This window comes from Penicillium robsamsonii, assembly GCF_028829455.1.
Source record: "Penicillium robsamsonii strain IBT 29466 chromosome Unknown utg000001l_segment0_segment0, whole genome shotgun sequence".
Lineage (NCBI taxonomy): Eukaryota > Fungi > Ascomycota > Eurotiomycetes > Eurotiales > Aspergillaceae > Penicillium > Penicillium robsamsonii.
In genome coordinates this window covers 5256091-5282936 of record NW_026643219.1, presented here as the reverse complement: position 1 = coordinate 5282936, position 26846 = coordinate 5256091, and the positions used below count along the sequence as shown (strand labels likewise).

Below are 26846 nucleotides of genomic sequence, written 5' to 3'. Positions count from 1 at the left end.
GTAAAAAAAGAAAATTTGAACCCCACAGGGTCACTAGCTGGAACATAATGAATGTCCCTTGATTGTAGATAATATATACCAATCGGTAGGCCTTAATAAAATCAATTCCGTAATGTATTCTTGTGAATGGGTAGAATATGTGGTCGAGGTTGGCCTGTTCGTCCTTTTTTGCATATGTAATAGAACCAAGAGGTGTAAATACATCTATATTAACACATGACGACCAGATCACATCAGGCTGGAACCTCCATATGCGCATCATGCCTAGATGCCATTTTACTTGCAAAGACTCAGCACTACAGCGATTATCAATATGTAAAGGGAACGCCTGCTCTTCTGGTTACATTATCCATGAACTAATGCTAATTGCAAAAGAAAAAGCGTCATCGGAGTATATCCGGATCCAGCCACCGATCTCGAGCGAAGCGGTTCGACAACTGATGCCTTCGCCCCCGGTAAGACAACACAGAGCGGATATTGTTTGAAGATTCATCCTCTGGAGGTGCAGGTGGTGGCGGCGCTGAACTGCCCCCCTTTGGTTTCACAACCAGTACAATGATCATTCCCACCACGATCAGGAGGAGTAATAGCATAATCTTACGCTTGGTGGTTCGTTTCTGATAATTCGTAGCCTATATGAGTCAGTTTCTCGTTCCAGCGATCTCCAATAAACATTGGAAGGGGAGCAGAGGGAAGAAAAATCGCCGGTAAGGAACATACCACTTTAAGCTCCTTGTCCGCGGCCTTAACCTCGGTGCCCATTCGCTCAACGTTGTAGTCTATACGATCCAACATGGTTCCTTGGTCGATAATCATGCTCTGCAGTTCACGGAATATATCCGAGAGCTCAATAATCCCCTTGGCGATATCGTTGATTTCGCGCTCCCGCTGCGCAATAGCAGCGTCATTCTGACCGGTCTGCCGCTGCGAGGTCTGCTGCAACATCGTCTGCGAAAACGACCTGTCGGCATCTGACTCCATCATCGACGGATCCGTGTATGGGTTCTGGGCCTGCGTGGGTGTGCCATCGAAGGGCGTCGCGATACCCTCGAGATCTCGTAATTCTGCTCAAAACAAATCATCACATTAGCATATCTGAACCAACCGATTCCGACTCCACCGTGGGAAGTGAACAAGAACAGGAACACAAAAAGAAGGGACCCATACTCCGCAAATAAGTACTCTGCTTCTTCCTAAACCTAGCACTAGCTTCCTGCACCCTGGCAGCAAGTGAGATCTGAATATTCTTCGCCATAGTCTCCTCCCCACTCGTTACACCACCATGCGCCTTGGACTCGCCCACCATAGTCTCGATGCGCATGATAGCGCGCTGGCACTCATGAAAGGAGCGCGTGACATCCTGCGTCAAGCGCTCGATAACTCCCTCATCCTGCTTGCGCAGGTCCTCATCGCCGAAGCCAGGGAGCAGGTGTTTCTGGTGTAGTTTGTCGAGCTGGGCGGAGTTCTGGGCAATCTCGGATAACAGTTCGGAGACCTCTTCCTGCACGTCGACCCAGCGCGGCGGGAGGAGGTCCATCTCGATGACCATATCACCATCTTCGTCCGTTTCGGGTATTAGGCGCCTATTCTCCTCCGGATGCGAGGGTGTGTCGGAGAAGGCATTTGTTGGTGTGAAGTGTGGCTTTTTGGCTGGGTGGTGGATTAGGGATTGGCGGTAGGAAAGGTAGCTGAGTTTGGAGGTAGGTTGTTAGTTGTTGCTATGCTTTGTAGCCTGGGCTTTATGGTGTTTCTTTTCTTTTTTGTCTCTTTCCGGCGCTGGCGGGTTGCGCTTGGGGGTAGGGTATATTGGGGTTGCATACAGGTTGGTGCGATCCCGCCACATTGTGAGGGCGTTGGAAGGATCGGGTTGTGCTGGTTTATTGATTTGGTGAGGTCATAGGAATCATGATCAGGTGGAAGTGTTTTGGGATTGAATGGTTAGTATGGAAGGGAGCTCTCTCCATAGGGAAGGGGTCACGTATGTCCGAGTCATGTAATCCGTGGTTTTATCCACGTGGAGAGGGGTAATTTTCGTATGGCTCGGTAAGACAGCTCTACTCCGTACCTGACCTGTATATATTCCCCGTACATATTCTCCGGTATTGAAAAGATTTCAGTTGCCAATTGTAAATGGTTTGGTATGCTTCGGATTTTCGAATGGTACATATCACTGACCTAAATACGTGAATGGAAGTTCTCAAGTGCAAATTCGAAGGTGAACAGAAGAGCTATATTCAATGAATGTTGTCTGTTTGGTTCTAGATCTACTAGTATAAATCCACCCCGCAGCCTACATCCCAACACAGGATTAAAAGATGAAAAAGAAATCGAAAACAAAGGCCAAGACCTTCCTAATGAGATTAGGCTTCATGGCTCTGCATACTATTAGCATAGCCCTGGAGCCCCGAGGTCAAGCTTTCTTGATATTAGATCCATGAGGTCACATAACATGTAAGAAATATAGTAGATACATACCTTGAAAAGAAGACTACGTACAACATAGGCACCTAGATCGAAGCATAAAGCCCAAAGAAAAACACTGTGGCAACATTTCAGCCCATTCAGCCCTGGGAGGGTCCTACCGCCCTGAGATGAAACGACGCTGACTGGGCACCTCAGGCACGCTATTTTGGTCTCGTAAGGCTGTTCCCCTTTAACCCTCTTCTTCATTTGACCCCTCCCTTACTTTGTACTTTCCCCCCTCATCTACATTCATCATGGTATGTCCCTGATACCTAAGCGTATCTTCCAGCTTACCAGTTTACCATGTTGTTTTGTCGAAAATAAATCCCCCACATTGCGGGGCATCACCATTCTTGAACCTCACTGACCGCGTTCTCTAGGCTGATTCCCTCACCGAAGAGCAAGTGTCCGAGTACAAGGAGGCCTTCTCCCTGTTTGTGAGTGACTCCATATACCGATTACTGTCGTGGTCTAAAACATGCTGACCAGGAGTTTGTTTTGTGAAATAGGACAAAGATGGCGATGGTACGTGTGGTTGCGCCCGACAGCTCAGTTGAGCCCACAGCAGTGTCCTCTGCTATCGAATCTCAAAAGAAAAGTATACTAATGTACAATCCTACCAATAGGACAAATCACCACCAAGGAGCTTGGTACCGTCATGCGCTCGCTGGGCCAGAACCCCTCCGAGTCCGAACTGCAGGATATGATCAACGAGGTTGACGCCGACAACAACGGCACCATTGACTTCCCCGGTACTTGCCCACACCCCACTGGTATAAACGAGAGACAGTTGTTGACGTGCCATAGAATTTCTCACCATGATGGCTCGTAAGATGAAGGATACCGATTCCGAGGAGGAGATCCGTGAGGCATTCAAGGTCTTCGATCGCGACAACAACGGTTTCATCTCCGCCGCCGAACTGCGCCACGTCATGACTTCCATTGGTGAGAAGCTGACCGACGACGAGGTTGACGAGATGATCCGCGAGGCGGACCAGGATGGTGATGGCCGGATCGACTGTATGTTTTGGAAACAATCTTGGAGCCTACCGGCGCTTGCCTTACCAAATGCTAACCTCTTATCTCCATACAGACAACGAGTTCGTCCAGCTCATGATGCAAAAATAAACGACACATTTACACCGTGCGCCTTTTTCCATGTTAGCTGACGTCGCGGTTTTTTTTAACGAGAATGTTTCTCTTCCATTTCAATTTTCCAATACCGATTTCCTGTAGTCTACGCTAGGCTATACATCTTGGATGATTTACGATCGAGCGTGTGCTTTGAAATGCAGACGGAATGGACCGGGCGGTACTTTGGGTCAAGTGTTCATAATATAGGAATGATGGCGCTCCCCCCTATAACCCTAATAGTGCTGGACTTGCTTCAACGTCGCCACCTTGTTAACCAGCCCTGTCCACAAAATATCGTAGCAAGCGTATAAGAAGTAACTATCCATCCATACCCAACCCCCAAAAATTCGAGCATCCAATTATCGATTAAACCTCAAAACCTCCATAAACTGCCTCGCAACATCCGCCCCAGACCACGGGTCAGGGTCTTCTTCAGCTCGCTCACCAACCACAGAGCCAACCTCATCAACTCTAGTATCAATCTTGGTATCAACCCCAGATCCAGCCTTCTTCCACTTCCTCAGCCGATCCTTCACCTCCATCCCAACATTCGGAATAAGAATCGCCTCCCGAGCCTCAACACCCAATCTCCCCCAAAACTCCCGAATCAACGACGCAGTCGCCGCATACTCCGCATCGATGTCCGACTCCTCAATCGCAGAGCTAGCGAGGTCGATACCCGCAGCTTCAACATCCACATCGCCAGCACCGCCAGCACCAAGACCAACACCAAATGAGCCATCATCCAGGCCCACAGGAACCGCCTCCACAACCGATGGACCGCGCCATTCAACCTCAATGACCGTACCACGCACCCGCGCCGTCGGGAACGTTTGCCGCACATCACCCAGACGCACGCGGAAGTCACCAACCTCATAGACGATACCGTTCGGGACCGTTAGCGTGAGCCGATGGGCCCAGAAGGGCTGACAAGCGTAGGTGAAGTGCTGGAAGAGGGTTCCGTATGACGAGGGGGGAGCAGTTATCATGACCATTGACGGGGAAGGGGAGTGGTCCGGCGCGACGCCATTTATGGGGCCAGGCGCGCCTGCTGCATTCTGGGGTTGATTTTGGTTTAGTGCTGGGGCTGTTTTCTCGGCCTCTGAGGTGTAGATGAAGCCGTGGGTTGGGTAGTGGGTTAATGAGAGGAATTGCATGTAGCGTGGGTTTGAAGGTTTCTTGTTTGAGTTCGAGGAGGAGGGGAGTAGGCCTGGAGTGTCGCGCAAGAGCTTTTGTTCCAGGCCCCAGCGGCCGATTGGAGTTAGTTCTTCATTTGGGAAGGCGGCGCGGAGGCGCTCTGTTACTAATTGGAGGGCTGTTGAGGCGTTGGGGTTTGAAGGGATAAAGTAGACGCTTTGTGGGGTTAGTTTGGGGGGTTTGTATTGGATTGGAAGAAGGGATTTACCCTGTGATAGGCATTTTTTATGTTTGCTTTCCTCTTATATTGTGGGCAGACGCAAAAGAGATTAGACCGGTGGTCACAGCAGAGCTGTGGGGTATCAACTGGGGAATTGATGAGTCGACGAAATGGCGGTGATGAGTTCCCAGGTAACCTTCAGTCCTGCTGGAGATTGATTTAGGGAATATGTAGCAGGTAGCGACCACGCAATATAGATATAGAGATCGATCAATAAGAATGATGATCAGGTCCAGTGCCAGGGGAATGACAAAAGAGGACTCCTAAACAAGCTGGGACCTTTGCAATCTATACATCTGATTAGTATAATCAACTACTAAGGAGAAGCATCCGGCACCTTTGGACAATTCAATATTTCTATATGATGTCGTTCTGGAGAATCATCAGCAATTCTCCAGATGAAAGCCATCATGGGTGCAAACAGAGCAAACATCTACTCAACTGTCTTCAAACCAAATCTTTTTTTTCTTTCCATGATAATTCTAAGTTGTTTACATTGCAATATGGTATTGGAATTCTAATATTGTTTATTTCCTCTTTTATCTCTCGAAGATAATGATATGGCTCGAAACTTCAACATTACGGTCAGCTTCTCAGCTTCTACCAATCCCTTTGACCCCAGATCCCAGATGCAGTCCCAAAACAGACAACGGTATGGGTGTCTGAACGATATGATATTAACACAGCAATCTTTCAGCCTTGCAATGTGTTACTATTATCCGATCTTCCAAGTATCGATCTGAAAATTGCCAAGATCAACCAAGACAGAGAGAGAGAGTCAGGGGCCGCAGTGGGGTTGGTGGCGCCCTAGATTAAGCACAGCCCTGAGAGACAGAAGAGGCTCTTGGCACTCAAGCCTAGACTTGACGTCTAATAATAATATAGATTGGACCCTGCAGTCCCTTATTGCGTGGCCTGGCGTGAAAGGGGTGTGGCATTCTCAAATTGCACCAATCATCATTTGACCCTGTGCATCATCATGCCTACCTTCCAAAAGCCACCAAGGACGATCAATGGAGCCTCCAGAGAAATTCGGCCGCGTCTGATTCCCCTTCGCAGAGACCTCTCACAAGCCATGACGTGCCACATTGTGTAAAAATGTGTCCATTTCCTATGTTTACTCCAGTCGGTGATCTTCTGTCCGAGACATTTATGTTGTATGTCGGACTTTGTTACTGGTCCCTTGACTAGTACATCATTCCACTCCTTCTCTGCGCTTCCTATGACCGTTCCTTTATTATTATTTTCGTTATTTTGTACCCCAACTCCATTCATTCATTATGTATAACAAGCGCAAAAATCGACCTCTATTAACAGCATTTTTCCTGATTGTCGCGACATACTTTTTCTTCTTCTGGCTACCCAGTACAAAAACATACCGAGGTCGCCTAACAAAGCCAATCTCTAGAAAAGACGGCACCATTCGACATGATGCCATTCGTCTAGATAAAGTCACCGAGAGATTCCCCGTTACAGAGTACATCCCACTGCCAAAAAGTTCGGTGAAGATCCCCCGCATCCAGCATAACTTTCCCGAAGAAACCAGCAGCGAGCGCAAGGCCAGACTCAAGAAGCGTGATGCTGTGAAGGAGGCGTTTCTTCATTCATGGAATGGATATAAGGATTATGCGTGGATGCGAGATGAGGTGAAACCCCGCACTGGAGGATACCAGGATACATTCAATGGCTGGGGCGCCACGCTCGTTGATTCGCTCGATGCCCTTGTGATTATGGGACTGGACGATGAGCTGCAGCTGGCTCTGGAGGCTCTGGAGGAAATCGACTTTACAACGACTAAAAGCAGGCATGTGCCTGTGTTTGAGATCATCATTCGCTATATGGGTGGCTTTATTGCTGCCCATGACCTCACCGAGGGCAAACACCCTATTCTGCTGAGAAAGGCTGTCGAACTAGGCGAGATGATTTTCAATGCGTTTGATACGCATAATCGCATGCCCCAAGTGCGCTGGGAGTGGACTAGGTGTGCCAAAATATAGACAAATACGCAATGAGAACTCGAGACTGATAATACCCAGATCCGCCCAAGGCAAAGAAATCACACCATCTTCACGCACAAGCTTAGCGGAATTGGGCTCCTTGACAATGGAATTCACTCGTCTGACCCAATTGACTGGTGATCCTAAGTACTACGATGCCGTTCAGAGAATTATGAACGAGCTTGAGATCGGGCAAGACAAAACTCGGATGCCCGGCATGTGGCCGACATGGATCGACACCGACTTGATGAAGTTTGACGACTCTGAGTTCACCATCGGTGGATGTGCCGATTCTGCGTACGAGTACTTGCCCAAAGAACACATTCTGCTAGGCGCACAGACGGACAAATATCACCGGATGTACGAAAAGGCCATTAAAACATTCAACGAGAATCTGCTGTTCAGAGGAATGACCCAGGACGAGGATCAGCATGTTCTTTTCACAGCTAACGTCATCGCACTGCGGGGTGACTCAAAGACCTTCCAGTACGCGCCTGACCACCTCAAATGTTTCATGGGTGGCACCGTGGCTATTGGGGCCAAGGTCTTCAATCGGCCCGAGGATATGTATGTTGCCCGGGGACTTACCGACGGCTGTGTCTGGGCATATGATGTTATGCCTACGGGAATTATGCCGGAGGTGTTCAAGGTCAGCCCTTGCAAGTACATTGATGAGTGTCCGTGGGATGAAGAGCAGTGGATGTCGGATGTCATATCGCAGTCTATTGAAACTGAGGAGGACCGCGAGAAAGCGGAGCACCGCATTGAGACTGAGCATCTACCGCCAGGTGTGACTAGTGTTCGAGACGCATCGTACAAGCTCAGGTACGGGTTTATCTCATTTTTCGTGGGGCAGCTCACTAACATACTATCCGTCCAGACCTGAAGCTCTTGAGTCCCTGTTCGTCATGTACCGGATTACTGGAGATAAAACTCTTCAGGACTCCGCATGGCGCATGTTTAAGAACATTGACAAGGTGACCCGGACTAAATTTGGCCATTCATCTATCAACGATGTGCGTCATTCGAAACCAAAACATGAGGACAAAATGGAGAGCTTTTGGCTTGCCGAGACTCTCAAGTACCTCTACCTCATCTTTTCTGAGCCAGATCATATCAGTCTGGACGACTATGTGCTGTATGTTTGCGCCCAGCTGTGTTTATCTTGTCTTCATGTGCTAATGATTCTCTTTTCAGGAGCACCGAAGCTCATCCTTTCAAGCGTTCAAAGAACTGAAGCGTTATAACATTGAGATCTTGTGTACAGCTTTTACCATCAGCAATATCTCTATTTGATTCGACAGAACCGGCGTTCCAGGCATTATATTATGGCTTTCAATATCATACATAGCATCCCCTTCCTCCACAGGCGCCATAGCAAAAGACATTCCAATCCCCGATTTGTCTATGCATAATATCCCACATCCATACGTCTTACAGGGACCCAGAATACAAAAATAAAATTATACATAAGCAGAAACATCAACAGAATTAACCTTCAAATCCTCGTTCTCCCGCCTCATCAGGTCCGCTTCATCCTCATATTGAATAGAGTACTGAATCTCCTTATGGATAACCATTTTATCCTCCCCATCACCTTGCTCGGTCGCAACACTGGCATGTCTAATGTGCGACCTCGGCACAAGTTCAATCAAATCTGACGCCATTGGAAACGACCCCACAGACCCAGCCTTCACACCATTCTTCCCCTTTTCGGTCTTTTGGAAGCTCTGTTTCTTGCCCGGCGGACTGAGCGGGAACATCGACCGACGCATTGGCGCAAGCACGGTAGCGGACCTACCACTATCCCCATCCCGTCGATTATTTTCAAGTGCTCCACGCGCATGGGGAGTGGTATCAGGACACAATGAAGGACCCTGACTCGGGCCCTGAGTTTCCGAATGTCGCAACCGAGAACCAGAACCAGAACCGGGACCACTAATGACTGGAGTAACCAGAGGCCATGACCCAGTACCTGCTATTTTTCTCTGTACGCGAGAATGCGACATGGACCTTGAAGCGACATTCGATCCAGATCTCGTGCCCGAATCAGACCCAGATGCGGTCTTCGAGCCTTCTTTCGTCCCGTTTGATCTTGATGCGCTACTTTCCAGCGTCGAGTCGCCCGCTGTACCGTAGTTCGTACTGACTGCTGCCATAAAGGGTCGGAGACAGAATACACTGCATGCGACTAGGGCGTAGTGGAGCTCAACTTGCATCCAGACTGTTGGTTCAACGGCAGCGAGGGTTGTGTCTTCGTTGTTTAGAGCGGTGTGGAGGGTGGAGATGTGGACCAAGGAGAATATTATGAGGCTGGGATTGTGTGGTTAGTTTTGAGATCGGGGATGGAGATTGAGAATATATGGGTGCGGATACGGATTACTCACGGAAACCGGAATATAAATGCAAAGCCGACGGCTAGTTTGCGGCGAACGGACATGAAGAGGCCTTTTAGGAGGATCACAGCTAGGAGGAAGAGGAGGAGCTCGGTTATAACGTCGACTGCTGCGATGAATTGCCATCGTATGTACTATTTTTGTGAAAGATGAGAGACGGCTTTGGGAAGTTGATACATAGTATCTCATTGGTGGGTTTACATACCAAGTTGTGACATTGGCCGCTGTCATTCCGCCAAGGTGTGTTTAGCTCGCAGTTGACTAGGACAATTAATATAGCCGGGATAACCCAGGCAGTACACAGAGCTAGTGTCGCCCAGGATGCGCGGTTATGTGGTTTCTGTGGCGTGAGGCGGAGGTAGATCGCCACGACACAGCATTTGGAGAGATAGATGATTATCAGCGCGATGATATCGCTTGTTGCAATTAACTAGGTAGCTGCTCAGTTGTGGTCCATTGATCCAAAGCAATAGAATATGAAATGACAACTTACAGTCTGAATCTGATCGAGTCGACCATCTTTCAATAACGATGTAGAAGTCCCGAATCCGCGCGAGCATGCATAAAAGACAAGACTTGATTGCACCACAGCGACAGCCTGTGCAGAAATTTAAATAAAATGTCAGCAGTGTGCTCAAAAAACCCATCCCACCTCAACCTGACTCCAGTCGACTCTTCAAGCCCCAACTCACCGTAGCACCCAACAGAACCCAATCATCGCGCGCAAACGGCGGAATTAGCATGAGCCGCACATACAGCCGAATCAAGAAACATGCCAGGGACACAACCAGTCCCATAGCAGCGGTAATGATCACCCACGCGCCATGGTGCAAGTCATCGACGACCTCGAAGGGTGGCGACTGGCCTGGTAGCACCTTCGGGCCCATGGCAGTGGGGGATAGCAGTGACCACTGCAAACAGCGGACTCTAGACAAGTATTCTTCTCGGAATTGTCATCTATATCATGTGGGTGGGTAGAATGCAAATGCTATGTGTAATGGCTTATCAACACAGACCCAGAAACTGTCAAAGGCTGTCAAATCTGGCAGCCATGTGGGCTGGATGGCAGGACGGGAGATAAATCGAAGAAGGGGTTTGATTTGAGACACTCGGATACGTTTGTATAGAAAAGCAGAAGCAGGAGTTATGCAGGCGTCAAGGCGAGGTGATAACGGTCGAGCTAGCTTCCGTTTCTCCTATGCGCTTGCGATTGTGATTGTCTCTGTCTTGGGGGATCATATGCCGATACCCGATAAAAACATGGACTATCGAGTCCAAGCATGTACGTAAATCGCGCTGGTGGGATTCGCTCGATATACCATGCTGGAGGGGGTACATTTGGATGCGCATGGTCGATTTATCCCTTCCTTCGGTTGGAGGGTGGAAACGGTGCCAATTATTATAATTTGGTGTAAGTTTAGGCCATCTAGTTGGAATGATGATTTGCCTGCTCTCCCTCACGTCGAAAGTCGAACTTTGAGGTAGGACGGAGTACATCCGTACTGTGGGCACGCTGCTTTAGGGCACGGCAGCCCGCTGTAGGTTCGTCGATCAGCATGCGCCCTTGAGAATTAGGCTGTGGGTCTTTAGGAGGTAGTCATCCGATAGGCCAGGTAGGTTGCTTTTTGAACAAAGCGAGGGGCTTATGCATTCACCCGCCATTTTGAGACATGAAGTGTGGCGAAATTATCTGGGGTGGGCGTCAAAGGGATGTTAATATGGAGGGTTAGTGCAAGTGATGCATCAGAAATGTAACGGGTAGTGATGTCGGGTCTGTTCAAGGGATTAGGATTGTTTATATATCGCACGTTGTCTATCATTTTGGTGACTGCGCTCTTAAGAAACAAGTCATTATGTTCTTATATAACTGCAATAGAAGTTAAGGATTTAAAGTAGCATTACAACCCCGATATTCAGTCCAGATTCCAATATCTCTCAAATTTGAAGATGTTATATCGACAACCCCCCTTGGCATGCAAGGATTGGGATCCCATTCCGGGCAAAGAGTCAAGGGATAGAAAACCCCCAAAAATAGGTTTCCACAATCCCATTCCCAATTGGATTTGGTGCAGCCTGAATCAAACAGCGATGTATCATTCAAATCGCTGCTTGGGTATTCCGAGGGGTTGTTCTCTCCCACATGGCGCCCAAGAATTACTCGATGCCTTGCTCCCACGTCGATACCACGCTTTGATCTCTGCAACTCAGTGGTCATGATTCCAGTCCTTTGAGTTTTCTCCTAATACCTGCTTCTTCTGGTTACAGCCTTTTTTTTTGTCCTTTTGTCGGCTTTATTAGAGATTCTTTTGGGCGCTTTTATACTTCGCATCTTAGATTCTTCGGGGCGTCCAGTTGCCAGGTGATATAGGTTTTTGCTTTTATTCTCGCAACCCCCTGTTTTCTTGCGGGGATCTTTTTGTCTCAACTTCGATATATTTCAATATCGTCATTCAGTCACGCGATCATGACGGTATCCGGCAAGCCCAGACCTGACTCGCAGCAGACGATGACTGTCCTTGAGGATGACGAGGAGTCTGAGCAGAAAGGCCTTGTTGAGCCTCGGTATATGGGTACGCTGGCAGATCGGCGTGATATGAATGCTCTTGGTCGGGTGCAGGTTCTGCGAGTAAGTTGCAATTCTCTTGTTATTCCAGTTGTGCTGGCCTTGCTAATATCGCGAAGAGAAACTTTCGATTTATCTCTATTGTTGGGTTTGGATGCACCTTGATCTGCACATGGGAAGTAATCTTGACGTACGTGCTACTCCCTGCATACAGTAGTCATGCAGACTACTGACTCCATTAATAGATTGCTGGCAGCGGGCTTGACCGACGGCGGTACAGCAGGCTTGATATGGGGTTTCATCGGCGTTTCATTCGGGTTTACCCTTGTCTATGCCAGTATTGCTGAGATGGCCTCGATGTATGTGGCTAAACCTGTCCCGGACTAGATTGCTGCTAATCAATCGGATAGGGCCCCCACTGCTGGTGGTCAGTATCATTGGGTGTCGGAGTTCGCGCCAAAGAGAGGACAAAAGTACCTTAGCTATATCACAGGTAATATAACTAGTCCCTGCTTAAGTCTAACTGGCTAACATAACATCCCAGGATGGCTTTCTGCAATGGGGTGGCAGTGCGCCATTGTGTCCATCGCCTACCTTGCTGGTACAATCATTCAAGGCTTGATCGTCTTGAACCAGCCGGAATATGACTTCCAGAGATGGCATGGCACCATGCTCGTAATTGCCATCTCGACATTCTCAATTTTGTTCAACACCTTCCTAGCCAAGAATCTTCCCTTTGTGGAAGGATTGATCTTGATCATCCATGTTGTTGGCCTGTTTGCCATCATTATCCCGTTGTGGGTGCTGGCACCGCGCAACAATGCCCACGCAGTCTTCACGACATTCAACAACGGGGGCGGTTGGGATAGCCCTGGGACGGCAACATTAGTCGGCCTGTCCACTACCATAACCTCGATGCTTGGTTATGATTGCTCGGTCCATATGTGTAAGAAAGAGCTCTATAAATGGCCACAGACCTGTTACATCGTGCTGACTTTCAAAAGCCGAAGAAATCAAAGACGCATCAGAAACACTCCCAAAGGCAATGATGACCTCTGTCGCCGTTAACGGCGTGTTAGGATTTATCATGCTGGTCACACTGTGCTTCACACTAGGTGATATCGACAGTGTCCTCAATACCCCGACGAGGTTCCCGTTTATCCAAATATTTTACAATACCACGGGTAGCATCGCTGCGACAAACGCCATGACGGCCGTGCTGGTGGTGACGCTGACCGCCAGCACAATTACCGAAGTGGCAACGGCATCGCGCCAGCTCTGGTCGTTTGCCCGGGACGAGGGATTGCCCTGTTCGTCGTTTTTCGCATATGTAAGCCACGTCTTCTCCCTGTTTTGATCCCTGTGTGAGCAGTAACAAGACGTTTTGATTCAGCTATATTAACATGTAACCACCAGGTCACACCAGGCTGGAACATCCCCCTCAACTCCGTGATGGTGTCTCTAGTCATCACAGTGCTCCTGTCGATGATCAACATCGGGTCGCAGGTCGCTCTAAACGCGGTCATCTCGCTCACCATCACATCCTTGCTGTCCGCGTATATCATCTCGATCGGGTGCGTATTTCTGAAACGTATTCGGGGCGAGCCGCTCCCACACCACCGGTGGTCACTTGGGAAATATGGCATGGCGGTGAATCTTGGGGCGTTGGCGTTCCTCTGTCCCATTTTTGTCTTTGCTTTCTTTCCCCTCTCGACGGGTGTTACCGTTGAAACGATGAACTGGAGCGTGGCGATGTATATTGGCATCGTTGGATCTGCGTCGATTTATTACGTGATTCGGGGGAGACATCATTTTATTCCGCCTGTGGCTTTGGTTCAAAGGGATGAAAATAATTAAGGTGACGTTTGGTTTGGTTTGGTTGGGGTGTTTGTCTTTTTCTCTTCTGTTATTATTTTTCTGTCTATGTTTTGGCTGCTGGAGGAGTTGTGTATTTAGATGTGATGACGTGACGTACTCCATATATAGTTACTATCTTGTGATTATATTATTATTATCACCCCGTGCTTTGAGTATCATTAGTTCATCTTATTCGAAGACCAGCCTACATAATACAATAATGAGGCGGCGCCTGCCCCTATTCGCGATGATAGTTACTCGATTGGGATATCTCGGAGACTTCTAAGAGCACGGGGTCCACCATTCAGCAGGTCTTCGCATTAAAATTAAGTTATCAGATGGAACCTGTCAGCCCCCAAAGTTTCTTTTCCCGAAATACCAGGGCCACTAAATTATAGGTACGTACTCCGCAAAGCCCAGCATTCTTACTTGGTATGACAAAGAAGATAAGAGTGGATGCAATAGCTCAAATGTAATGCCATTAGTATGGAGTACATAGAATAGAGTTAGCGACATGCGAAGAGTCCCGGAGATGAGTGAAGGATTCAGCTCGCAATATCAGTAGGGGGTGGTTTTAAGCTATGTGTTATTGAATCAATGGCCAGCCCACTAGTGGTCCTTACAGCCTGAAAGAGTCAGGGGTGATCTGTTTTGTTTACCGAGTACTCCGTACTGTTTTTCTAGAACATCCTCCGACCCACTGATTGATCTCAACCTGACATCCCCACTTTGAACCGAATGGTTGGGAAATTGATTTACCGAGCGTTAGAGACATGTAAGCTAAGCGAGCTGTGATGGGCCAACGGAATACACAAGGTTGGTCCGGCTGGTCGGGAAAGTGGGGGGGGCTCTATAGAGAGATATTCATTTTGTAATGTGATTTTGATAACATAAGTCATAAGTACGTACCCCCTTTCCAGGATCTCCCCGGTATACGGAGTAGAGCACATGCTTACATGTGGAGTGAAGGTGAAGACGGAAATCTCCAATTTTGAAAGGTATGGTTATCAGATCAGATGACATAAAAATCCTCCCGAGGTCGGACAACTCTGCCTATCTGATTGATCTGATAACCGAGGTACTAGTAATGTATGTATGGTATTGTAATGGGACATATATTACAGTAATTCAGTACTTGTGTCGGCCCACCTCGGAACGTACAATTTTTTTTTTTCCCATTGCAGTTACAGAATCCTTGTAGAAACCCTGTACACCGTAAGTTGCAGGCTATTTAGGTCAATGGGTTAAACAATCGTCTGACATCTTACTCTAGCCATTCCGGACCAGTTAACAGCCGACCGGTACTTCCTCTCGGCTGTCAACGCCACCGAATACGTGTAAAGTACAAGTCCATCTTCATATGCACTGTCGATCGGAATGGATACGATAGCTCGAAATGGGGTCAGCGCCATATCCAGTAGTCGAGTCCTCATTAATGCTGACAATCAAGATCAACATCCGTCAAGATCCCATATATTCGAGCTCTTTATATGTAAAATTTCAATGCCGGAACCAACCGCGTAACATACCCGATGATAAAGAATGTGGCGAATCTGATTAAATCCCTGTTCTGTTTCCGATCAACGCTTGTGAGACCCTGTAATTCTCATTCTCATACCGTCATTTTCACTTTCCCGAATCTCTGTACGGAACTATCGTTCCGGCCATTCTTCGGGTCCACGCTCTCCTTCCTCATCCCACTCTTCTATTTCGTTTTCTATGCTATTCGTAGAAAGCAAATAAAAGGGGGGGCTCTACTACATTACTAGCATCACGTCTCGACTCATATACCCCGGTTTTTTCTTGTTGCGCCGACTTTGTGCAACTTTTCAGTGACTCCCAACACCTCTAAATTTCCTCATGGGTATGCAGAGAACGGTCAATCCCAACACAATCGTTGAAACTCACAATCTGATCTATCAATTTAGTTCACGCTGTTCAATCCACCATGCCGTCGGCGACTTATTCTCCAACAGGGTCTCGCCCCCGCAGAGGCACTTATCAAGAAATCCCAGTGTCCTCGACCTCCCACCCAGATAACCCAATTCCGGAAGAACCTCGAGGTGTGCGTTCGCTCTCAGTGACCGACACCACTTTCAATGTTATCTCCTCAGACTCATCCCAGGGCACTGTATCGAGCGGCTCGAATTCCCCAAATACCCCTCTGACACCACCCACCGAGTCCCAGTCGGAGGAAGAAAATGCAGAGGAAAAGGTCGGCAGTGGTCGGCAACGGCGACGAGCATCGACTGTCCTCATCTCACAGAACGCGGACGATATGCGAAGGGTGTTGGAAAATGTGGGCACAGCAGGCACTCAGAAGCTTCAATCCCTCTGCTGTGGTGGGGGTTGTTGCCGGGGACAGGCATTGCGTCCTGTAGATGGACCGATCTCAGGCTTCAATTCTATCGTTGGACCTATCGGCAACAAGGCTTTTGATAGCCTCAAGCTGAAGCTCGATCTCCTTACCGCGGACAGTGAGCTTTCCAACATTGTCCCGCTCCCAGAGAAGACCGTTTCGTTTAAGCCGATCCCCGCATCGGCGGTCGAAATGACCGTTGGCCCCGCAGACCACCCGCCGGAATTCGTGCAGCCGCATCCACCTTACCAGGTCTACCGTGCGCCTCTGTTCCACGCCCGTGAGTTGACAGGGCCTGGCGCCGAGAAGCGCACGTATCACTTTGATATCGATGTCACAGACTACCCCGCCGAAAGCGGGATGGTCGACTTCGTAGTCGGCGGCGCAATTGGCGTGTGTCCCAAGAACAAAGACTTCGAAGTCTCAGAGGTCCTCAACCTCCTAGGTGTGCCAAAGTCCATGCGCGACAAGAAAGTTCTCATGCGCACAACCAAGGGCCGTTGGCCGACAATCTGGGGCGACGACAAACCCCGCGAACTCATCACTACCCGTCGCGAAGTCCTAAGTTGGTGCTCTGACATCCAGAGTTACGCCCCAACAAAGCCACTCTTCCGCCTCCTCGCCGAGTACACAAGCGAGCCAAACGAGAAGAAAATCCTTGAATACCTCTCCTCAGCCCAAGGCCAAGGTGCCTTCTGCGACATTCGCACAAGCTCCTTTGTCTCCCTCACCCAACTCCTAACCGCCTTCCCAAGCTCCCAACCACCCCTCGACCACCTCCTCTCCGTCCTCAACACCCTCATGCCCCGTTTCTACTCCCTCTCCCAAGACCCCCAAATCTCCTGCCAATACAAAGGCACCGAATGCCGACGCCTAGTCGAAGTTGCCGTCACAGTCGCCGAATACAATGACTGGCGCGGCGGAACCCGCACAGGCGTAGGGTCCGGGTACCTGGAGTCCCTTGCGCGGCGAGCAATTGCCGCTGAAAAGACCGGCGAGAAAGTCGACATCCACATACCCATGTTCCGCGGACTGATGGCAAACCCGCTCGCGACGCGCTTTGCCTCCGATGGCCCGATGCTGCTCATCGGCGCGGGCGTTGGCATCGCGCCTTTCCGCGGCTTTGTGCAGCGCCGTCTTCAGTCGGCGAACTGCGCCAATAAGGTCTGGGTGCTGCAGGGTGTGCGTGACTCGCTCCTCGACGAGCTTTACTCGGGCGAGTGGGGCGTGCATGAAGATAAGGTGCGCACAGTTGTGCAGAGCCGTAGGGGCGAAAGTCGCTATGTGCAGGAGGAGGTTAGACACCAAGCTGATCTTGTTTGGTTTGTTATCAACTCGCTGGATGGTCGGGTCTTTGTTTGTGGTTCGGGCAAGGGTATGGGTGAAGGTGTTGAGGCTGCTCTTATTGAGGTTGCTATGGCCAAGGGTAATCTCAATGCTCAAGAGGCCGATATGTTCTGGCAGCGGAAGAAGGAGGCTGGACAGTACATTGCTGTAAGTTTTGATGTGTTTTGATGTTTTGGAGGGTTATGCTGACTTTATTTTAGGAAACTTGGTGATCACTTCAATTCTAGGTTGGCTTGACGCATTATGCCTTGATGGCTGAATGCGCATTACAATCATGCGCAAAAGACATTGTCGATCTCTTGTCTGTACATATTTTGTCTCATCCTGGCTGTATCTGTAAAAGCTCTGCGGTTGTTCTTTTGCTTCGAGCCCATGGCTAAACACACTCGACCAGGTCGTCGACTGGCCATTGTTTTGCTCTTTGCCTGATTCATGTGTTATTTAGCGTGGTGGTTATCTGTTCTCCCGTTTTCCTTATTTTACATTCTTTCTTGGTATCCCATTTTTTGTTTCGGGTTTATGGGCTGTTATCTTTCTATCTTCAATTGAATATGCATAGATCAATCTTTGTTTCTATTTCATTTTCGTCTTGGTGAATTCTTCACGCTCCGTCTCGGTATTGCCATGGTTTGTTTGCTGCTTTGGCTTGATTCCGTCTACTTCCGGGTAGCCTCGGGTCCCAACCCGAAGCACAAAAAAGACGACTTAGCTGGCCCCGAAATAGGACACTAGCCTATACAGAAGATCAAATATCTTTCTCAGATCGCTCATTCTTCCCACCGGCACGGCCATCCTCAGCTGACCATCTAAACCTATCATCCTTCCCCTACTTTACACCAACATACCCTCTACCTCTACAAAGATTTCATCGGTTCTCTCTTGGTTAACGAACAATCAGGACATCCGATTGTCGGTACAGCACTCATTTAATGATGGATGCCTAGAACCTTAGGTGTCAGGACACAACCTAGGGTAGGTAGGCTGCTTTCCAGTGATAGTTTCTTCCATGGCCATACATTCACTTCTCTGTCTTTCTCCTTGTGGTCTAATCAAGTCCTATGAGCCCTTCACGCTTCTCTCCGTCACCATTTCCCCGAATTGGATTCGTGAAAGCCATTCCCTTGTCATGTCTCCCACTAGCATTAGTACTTCCTTGTCGCTGGCTTCAACTATATATGGCATACCTCAAGCCCCGGCGTCACAGTTCAGTTTTGAGGATGATTATAGGCAGGCAGATCCTCCGGGGCCTAGAGAGTTGTACCGGATAGCTTCAAATTGCATGCTGTCGGCTTTTAATTTAAGCAAAGCCGCTAGGGGGCGCCAAGCATGCCGAGCATGTCAAGGACGACAACGTGGTGCGCACCGGCACGGACCGCCTGACAATTCCTAAATCGACCATTGCTATTAGTCCTGAATATGTGTTTGCGACCTTTATGTTCGGAGGACTCTGGTGCTTTTACGCCAGTCGTTCTTCTATCGAGCCAGTTGTGGACAATTGGTGTTCATGGCTCAATGACAGGATTCCCGGTGCTAGGGCACTGCCGAGACAGAGCAAGATATTCTTGCGACTTTGTGGACTTTCGTGAGCCGTGGTTCTGGTAATCTCCAATCGACCGGGTATCAGGCTAGCTTTTCGGAGTTCTAGGCAATGATGGCGCTCCGGGCAGGTGTCTCCTTTGTGGCTTATGACGGCACCCTCTTAACTGATGCAGCAGTCGTCTTGCAGGGAGTGGCCCAGATACCAAATCTAGTATATGATAGTATTACTAGTGACCAAAGGGGAGCTATGCTCTTTTTGGATTGCGATATGGGCAAAGCTTGGGCTGCTCGCTTTCTTGCAGCGGTCCGTTGGTATACCCACTGCTCTCCTAGTGCTATGGGATTAAGCACAATAGCGAGCGGCTTATATGCATACAGATAACAACGCCATGGACCTGGATACTGGAAATACGTCCGCCCACGGCTCATCTGCGCGCGGGGTCAAACGTCCAGCTTTGACTTGCCCGTCTGTACCCCCAGCTTTTGTATGGTACCCCCAGCTTTTGTATGATAGTGGGCTTGAAGGGCGCCATCCACCCCCGCTCCATACGTGCAATCACTGTCCACAGCCCATCTATGACTCCCCCATGGTTGGTGTTATCAACGCTGTGTCCTCAATCACCGAGTGTGAGACTTACGAGAAATGGCGCTCCCAAATTGATATATCCGTTGCCAGCGTGGATAGTTGGCTGCGCGACCTAGCAACTCGTGGTGAGAGCCATATCTTGCTCCGTGCCACAGTAGGAGCATTCCCAAGCTTCCTCGGTCTATTATCTAGCACCCTTACTGCTGTGCTGGAATATGATTGATCGCCTTATCCAAAAGTGAAAGATTTGATAGAGGTATTTTTATAGCTGAATAAACCAGTTGTCGGGTTGTTTTTAATACCGCTCTTCCTTCGTGCAATATAATAGTAAGAACAGCCTAATGTATAGCATATTAAACATCTCATCCATATCTTGGCAATAGGTCTCATGTGTTCCAGGTGCAGTGTCTATTATATGATACTTGAACTCCCAGGCCTCTTATTCTATCGTTGGATACTGATACGCTCGCAGTATCTTCTAATTAAGGTGAAATCCAGAAATAGAGTTAAAGCATCCAATGGTACATTCATGAACCATGGTACAACTCATCAAGGTTTTGTCATCCATGGATTATAAAATTATCTTCCATGGATGCTCATTTCCTTTGTTCCAGATAAAGAAGGTGATCTCGGGAAGGCCGAATGTGGGGCTGTTGTGTCGAGGATACCCACCTAGCAGATATGGATTCCGAATATATACCCTTCTAACCTTGGGACGCTAATCCACATTTCTTATCGTCCCTTCCTACCGAGCACAGGGACAACACGGAATAAACCCGGAGCTCCTGTCACACTGCAAAAACTCTAACTCCAACGCCCAGTGTTTCGTGTTCTGATCTCCTTTACTCCACCATTGAAGTCATCTGAAGTCATCGTTCAAGATTTGCGACTCGACCCGAGGTTCATCGCCCCAACCTCCTTGTAATTACTGATATCACAACACAAGACGGTCAACAATTCTGGGACAAACTTGAAGAAAATTCCGAGCATGAGAGCACACCTGTCGCTCCTCAACAAAGTGTTTCACCACTGGTCATAGAAGGAATCGAATGTCCGTATTTATTCTGCTGGGATTACATGGTGCTTGCTCCGGGTCAGATATCGTTGCTTATTTGTTTCTGAGTGGACAATAGGATCTCGAGATAGGAATTCAATTGCTTCTTTCTTATGCTCCAACCTAGAGGGCTTGGTGATATCATTGATGAATTTGATCAGACTAAGCGCGAGATATATCAGTCATGTCGCAGGGTTCAATAACTGCGCTCAATGTTAAATGCAACCCCTGTTGGGATGTATTTGCACTTTCATTCGGCGTCTAGTGCAAACGGAAACTTCAAAGATGTGAAAGGTCATATTTGAAGTGGACGGTCTCTTTGTCGCTACTTGCTACTCGTACATGACCTTCCGGTTCGTAAAAGCGAGTGTGATTGAGAAAGGGTATAGAAGGGTATATGCTTGCTTATATTACATATCGTATGCAATGGATACTTCTGATCACTTCCAAGATCTTTAGAAGGTATCCTTGTCTACTGATGCAATGTTGACCAGACACGCAGCTTGTTAGGGGTCTTTCCTAGATGAGGTTGGAGCCATGCCTCCACTCACAAATTTTACAATATACAGTATGGGAGGTAGACATCTCACATGGAACCACGGTCTTTCCTAATTGGGCGACCTGACGTTAGAAGTGGGCTCTGAAGTTAGCCAACAGGGGTAGCCAAGCTCTAATCGAGCAGAAAGCAACAAAGAAACAAAAGTACTATTGACACGGTCTCTAGCGCCGAGTCAGGTACTAATGCATAGTTTACCGAGTCATCACTCGGTCTCCCATTGCTACACTTTTACCATCCAACGAGTCATGTCACTCCATGGGGACTGAATAGGTATTCTATTCCCAGGCCTACCTAACCTGTTGAAGAAAGAGAAGCCTAACACCCACGTCATATTTAAAAAAGAAACTAAATGTGAAAAAATAATGAGGATTAATCGGACCAATAGAGAAAAGAGTCTGTAAAATTATTTCACATCGCGGTGAGGGATTGGTGGCCTTGTCATGAACTATATGCTTGGCACACCTAAATCATGCATGAACTACTCCTGTGACACAAGTCTATATGTGGTTTTGGGCAGCCAAGTAAGCAAACAAATCGGTTTGTCTAGATTCCCCCCACGTACTCCATATTCCGTACTTGGAAGCCATGCACCTCTCAACGGTCTAGACATTTTAGTGAGGTCTGTTTTATGTAGTGAGCCCCCTTTGGACGCCTGAGGTTGCATTGTTGTGTTACCGTGCTATGGAGTACTTGTAGGTACTATGTACTATACCGCTCCTCATCATTGTATTTTCTTTCCCAATCGTGTTTTTCTGATACCCACATGGATATAAGAAAAAATAATAAATAATCGAGCAGTTCAAGGGAGACTACTCTAGAAGGAATTCTTATAATAGAAGCTCAAATGTCAGAATAATGAAAATAAGGTTAGACACTCAAAATTGGAGAAATAAAATATAAAATAAAAAGTATAAAAAGTATAAAAATAAAAAAATAAAAATAAAAGTAAAATCCCCCGGTAGACCCAAGTACCGGGAAACGGAGATGACAAATAATGCATGCATCCATGGTTCAATATGTATTCCACCGATCTCAAGTAATTCCTCCGACGCTAGTGTATATCCAAAAGTGCATGCAAGAGGAGAGAAGATGGCTGTTTTACCCCTCTCTATTTTCTGGCTTTGAAGGCCTTAGGACTTTTTGGGACCTGTCATTTTCCCAGGGACGATCCTGGTTGCCTGCGAGATCCGATGATCTGCATTCCCTAATGCACGATCTCGGATATCTTGTGGCCTGGTGGCATGGCAGGTATGACGATCAGCTAGATTTGCTATTTCTTTTATTTTTCTCTCTTTTTTTCAAAAAAAAAAATTTCTTTTTAGCTTATGAGTACGTCGGTCTAACATTTTCGTCAAATAACTTTAAAGTTCCGGCTTTTCAAGATCTCTCTAGAATAGTCTCCAACGCTTCGAGGCTAGTTCCTCCGATCGGAAATAAAATAAAAATTTGAAAGGGATTTTCCTTTTTGATGGGTGGATCGAATCTTAGCTTGAATGCAATACGAGCCTAAAGGACATACCTTAGGGCCCGAGGTGACTGCCGCGTTCAAATCCATTAAACTTCCAAGTAAATAGACTCGGCTGTCAGCTGAAGACGGGTTATTATAGGGATTATAGAGCTATAAGGGGAAAGACAACAATTCCAATGTAATATCCTGGCACTTTTTTTTTTCTCTTAGTACATTGTGCTATATAGGATTCACTAGGAACCTATCCAATCACACACAAAAAATTAAGAAATAGGAACTCCATTGTTCCAGCTTGATTGGCAGAGTGGCAATGGGATCACACTCGGCTTACATTACAATCTCCAGACGGCCATTATTAAATTGTCAGAATGTGACTAGTTTCCAGAGCGGGTCTGTTAGTGTGATGTGCGTCGTGTCAAGCTGAGAAACTGCTCCAGAACATAGTGCACCAGATTACATCTGGATGCGATACGCGAGGCAAAGATCCTTAGCGCAAATCCCTTTACGACCGGTGACATTTTTTAAACGAGATAAAATGCAGACACACCTGAGAGATATCATATGCGAGCTTGTCCAATCAAGTCACCAGCCACAAATTCACCCGACTCGGTGCATAACGTGTGAGAAGGGGTAAAAGGACAAAGCCAAAGCGGGTTCTCCGGGTGATCCTTGATCTGACGTTCGGAGACAGAAAAAAAAAAAAGGCAGACGCCACAAGCTCTCGAAGAAAGTGGAGATACAAATTGAAGAACCCCTAGATCCCTGTAAACCAATACCCCCCCCCCTCTCTCTTTCCGTCGATCACCGTGCTCGATCGATCGAGCCGAGGCGTCATTTCTATGATATCTCATTCGTTCAAATAAAATCCAGAATTCTGTCTTTACTATCCGGGTTAAGCTCCCCTCGGAACACGATCTTTTTGGAACCAGTGACAACTCTCCTTGGGAACGGCGATCTTTTCCTTCGATTCTAAAAGATCCCAATTTGGACTTTTATTATTATTATTTAACTACAATATAGACTAAAGATCTCGGGTTATATCTTTGGATCTTGGATTCACAACACTTGTCTTTCCAAGGTTTCCTCCATAGTGAAGATTTCTTGCCCTTTTTTATTTTTTATTTTCTCACGAACTACCCAGATCCCCAGAAAAAGCAATTAGAATGTGATTTGATTTTAATATATAATTAATTACAAGGTAGTTAATTAACTTTAGCCTGACTCAGGCACATTATGACAGAATTCTCCCCTCCTTACTCCTGTGGCTGTCGGACATCCCCTCTCTAACCTTTCTTTATTTCTTTTTCTTTTATACATTTGGAGTACTTTCATGTATCTCATTTTGGACCTCAGAATATCTCTTTTTTTGGGGTATTAACTTTGCTTGTAAGCACTGGCATGGGATCCCCGATTTTGACGTACACTAGTGAACCACACTTATTTCCTTTTTTTTCCTATTTTAAATTCTTTTTTTTTTTCAATTCCTTTACTCCGAAACTGCCAATCAAAACTCCAAACCCCCTAAAATACAATATATGGAACCAAGTAGTTCGTGAGATCCGCTACAGAGACTTAACCTTAAGCCCCCTTCTGTGCCCTTGACACGGCCTCGGACTGTATCCACCACACGATCGTCATTTTTCGGCCCCTGTTCATGCTTTTCCATGGACATGTAACAGCTGGATATCTCTTTTATTTTTTATTTATTTAATTAATTTACATATTGGGGCGACTTTTTTTTGGTTGAAATAATGTACGGGGCCCTGCATTGGAAACTGCATTTCCATCTTTGCCCTCATTCCCCAACCTTGCATATAATCTTGGCCTTTCTCTTTTTTTTCCTTACCATGTCAACGTAAAATCAGCCTACTTTCCCTAGTGAGTGCTTCTTTGGATACTTTCATCCCCTTCCCTTTTATACCTTTATCCGGAATCTTGATCTTCGACAAATACTCCCGATAGTCGCTGACTGTCGAGTATAGATCTATTCTGTAATACATTGTGAAACTCTTTGACATTTGTTTCCTCGTCCCTCCCCAAATACCTTGTCTATGTCACAGTCCCACGAGGTAAACGAAGATACCGATATGGCTATTTCGTATACAACCCAGTCGGCAACCGGACACCCTCACCAAACCCTCCCCTCATTCCGCGAGGTAAGACACAAACCCCCGAAATCTCTTGGAGAAATACAACCTGAACTCAATATCTAACATCTCGCAGCTTCTTCCCCCCCCACCTCCACGATGAAATTGAATCAATCTCCCCATTCTACACCACAGCCCGCCACTCACAAGACCGCCCACCCTCAGGCCACGATGTGGCCGACCCCCGCTCAATCCCATACGGCAATCAATCCACCAACATGCCCTACGAATCCCGCCGTGAATACACAGTCTCCCGCGGGGCAGAACATCAACCCCGCATGCCAGATCCAGGCCACCATCACATGCATCTATCCGAGAACGCATCCCGCGGTCCCAGTCCAATTCTCCCCCCAATCCGCGACTTGGATTCTATGCCCGGCCGGGCAATGAACCCCTCGAGCAAAGGGTATTCCGAGCGGCCCCCACGCTCCGACCCTTTCGTCGCGCAGGAATATCGCCAACCCGGACCGTCAGCAGCGATGTCCGCTGATTCTCACCCCCGCGGCGAGCACTTCGCACCCATCATGCACCCTCAGTCACCGTATGGACATCCTCCCATCGGGTATGCGGATGAGCAGATGTCGCCCCAGGTGATGGGGCATGGGCAGGGGAATTTTGGGATTATGGGCGATCCGATAGATCCCAAGACGAAGCGGAGACGGGGGAACTTGCCTAAGCCTGTGACTGATATCTTGCGGGCTTGGTTCCATGAGCATCTCGATCACCCTTATCCTAGTGAGGAGGATAAGCAGATGTTTATGACGAGAACGGGGCTTTCGATTAGCCAGGTGAGTACTTATACCCGGCAATTGGGTTGTGTGATTTTTGCTAATATTTCTCTATACAGATTAGTAACTGGTTTATCAATGCTCGGAGACGACAACTTCCTGCGCTACGCAATCAAATGCGCAGTGGTGCAGATACGGAGTCTCAACGACAGTCGCCCTTTAGTGATGTTGATGGATCGGAGCACCTGCCCTCTCCTCATCATTAGAGCGATGAACCTGGACCTGGAGGTTTGGGTTTAATAACGGCCTTTTTTTTTCTATTTCTGTTTCTTTTTGAACGTTACACGGCATTCGCAACGTCAGCGTTTTATTCACTTTACGACTGGGAGGCTTTATATTATTTCAACCTACCATTTACGAATCACGGGGTTGAAGATACGGCGAGCTCGATAGACTGGCATCTTTTTCTTTTTCTGTTTCATTTTTCTTTTTTTTTTCTCGCCTTCCAGTTCTCTGGACCTCACTCTACATGTCGCATTGCCGTCCGGTACGGATACTTTGGTCCGACAATACATTTTGATACCCTTTCTCTTTGGTCGCGTTTACCAAGCGGAAACTTATTTTGTTGGAAATCAAGCAAAAGGGGTATGCGACAAATTATGGCATTGGGAATCCCATCGAATCATTTCTGTGATTTACTCTACTTTGTTTGTTCTTTTCTCTCTTGTTGCACCGCATTTCCATTGTATTGAATGCCCTTGGACAAAACCAGCGAAGATTGCATTACTAGGTGTTTAGAGGAAACCTTCGTCTTTCAAATGTGCACACTTTTATTCCATTTTATTTTCTGGCTCTGATAATATCTCTACTTTGTATAAGCATCCGAATCTCAAATGTCACGGAGATACGGAGTAAGCAGATCTCAGCTGCCCACGCAACCCGTCTCCACTCCGCCTCCATGGACACTAACCTATGTTCTTGCTCGCATCCCGCGGCAACGTGGACCTGAACTTACAAGTGGCTCACCCTTTTTTTCTTTCTTGGCGATGATGGTCTCTACAGTCTTGCAAGTATTCATGCCCTTACAATATAGATACCAGGCATATGTGGATCTTTGCCATATTTTTGTCCATTTCCTTACAGACCCTGAAAATCACGACATTTTAGATTTGGGGAGAAAGACTAAGGTTTGGACTGTCAATTCCAAATTGATAGACCCGTAAACTAGTGGA

At 47.5% G+C, this 26846-nt stretch overlaps 9 protein-coding genes across 9 annotated transcripts; 6 read left to right on the top strand and 3 right to left on the bottom strand.

Annotated features, from left to right (window-relative positions):
- Positions 1-383: 383 nt before the first annotated feature.
- On the bottom strand, positions 384-1843 carry N7447_002067 (t-SNARE syntaxin TLG2; the record flags this gene model as incomplete). Its single annotated transcript, XM_057226343.1, has 4 exons — positions 384-632; positions 721-1064; positions 1168-1688; positions 1821-1843. The coding sequence occupies 4 exons, from the start codon at positions 1841-1843 to the stop codon at positions 384-386; spliced, it is 1137 nt and encodes a 378-aa protein (XP_057090359.1).
- An 874-nt stretch (positions 1844-2717) lies between these two features.
- On the top strand, positions 2718-3591 carry N7447_002066 (calmodulin; the record flags this gene model as incomplete). The annotated part of the gene is made up of 6 exons (XM_057226342.1): positions 2718-2720; positions 2844-2900; positions 2973-2988; positions 3090-3215; positions 3271-3483; positions 3557-3591. The coding sequence occupies 6 exons, from the start codon at positions 2718-2720 to the stop codon at positions 3589-3591; spliced, it is 450 nt and encodes a 149-aa protein (XP_057090358.1).
- A 365-nt stretch (positions 3592-3956) lies between these two features.
- On the bottom strand, positions 3957-5016 carry N7447_002065 (uncharacterized protein; the record flags this gene model as incomplete). The annotated part of the gene is made up of 2 exons (XM_057226341.1): positions 3957-4950; positions 5003-5016. The coding sequence occupies 2 exons, from the start codon at positions 5014-5016 to the stop codon at positions 3957-3959; spliced, it is 1008 nt and encodes a 335-aa protein (XP_057090357.1).
- Positions 5017-6294: 1278 nt separating this feature from the next.
- Positions 6295-8248, top strand: N7447_002064 (glycoside hydrolase family 47 protein; the record flags this gene model as incomplete). Its single annotated transcript, XM_057226340.1, has 4 exons — positions 6295-6995; positions 7051-7836; positions 7892-8149; positions 8209-8248. 4 exons carry the CDS (start codon positions 6295-6297, stop codon positions 8246-8248), a joined length of 1785 nt encoding a protein of 594 aa, XP_057090356.1.
- A 226-nt stretch (positions 8249-8474) lies between these two features.
- On the bottom strand, positions 8475-10294 carry N7447_002063 (uncharacterized protein; the record flags this gene model as incomplete). The annotated part of the gene is made up of 5 exons (XM_057226339.1): positions 8475-9324; positions 9399-9541; positions 9613-9837; positions 9901-10005; positions 10100-10294. The coding sequence occupies 5 exons, from the start codon at positions 10292-10294 to the stop codon at positions 8475-8477; spliced, it is 1518 nt and encodes a 505-aa protein (XP_057090355.1).
- Positions 10295-11871: 1577 nt separating this feature from the next.
- On the top strand, positions 11872-13827 carry N7447_002062 (putative GABA permease; the record flags this gene model as incomplete). Its single annotated transcript, XM_057226338.1, has 7 exons — positions 11872-12033; positions 12090-12160; positions 12216-12329; positions 12381-12463; positions 12515-12916; positions 12975-13300; positions 13387-13827. 7 exons carry the CDS (start codon positions 11872-11874, stop codon positions 13825-13827), a joined length of 1599 nt encoding a protein of 532 aa, XP_057090354.1.
- A 1860-nt stretch (positions 13828-15687) lies between these two features.
- Positions 15688-17764, top strand: N7447_002061 (FAD binding domain protein; the record flags this gene model as incomplete). Its single annotated transcript, XM_057226337.1, has 3 exons — positions 15688-15691; positions 15756-17680; positions 17734-17764. The coding sequence occupies 3 exons, from the start codon at positions 15688-15690 to the stop codon at positions 17743-17745; spliced, it is 1941 nt and encodes a 646-aa protein (XP_057090353.1). The 3' UTR covers positions 17746-17764.
- A 1697-nt stretch (positions 17765-19461) lies between these two features.
- On the top strand, positions 19462-19881 carry N7447_002060 (uncharacterized protein; the record flags this gene model as incomplete). Its single annotated transcript, XM_057226336.1, has 1 exon — positions 19462-19881. One exon carries the CDS (start codon positions 19462-19464, stop codon positions 19879-19881), a length of 420 nt encoding a protein of 139 aa, XP_057090352.1.
- A 4909-nt stretch (positions 19882-24790) lies between these two features.
- Positions 24791-25880, top strand: N7447_002059 (homeobox domain-containing protein; the record flags this gene model as incomplete). Its single annotated transcript, XM_057226335.1, has 3 exons — positions 24791-24837; positions 24963-25674; positions 25734-25880. 3 exons carry the CDS (start codon positions 24791-24793, stop codon positions 25878-25880), a joined length of 906 nt encoding a protein of 301 aa, XP_057090351.1.
- Between the last annotated feature and the right edge of the window lie 966 nt (positions 25881-26846).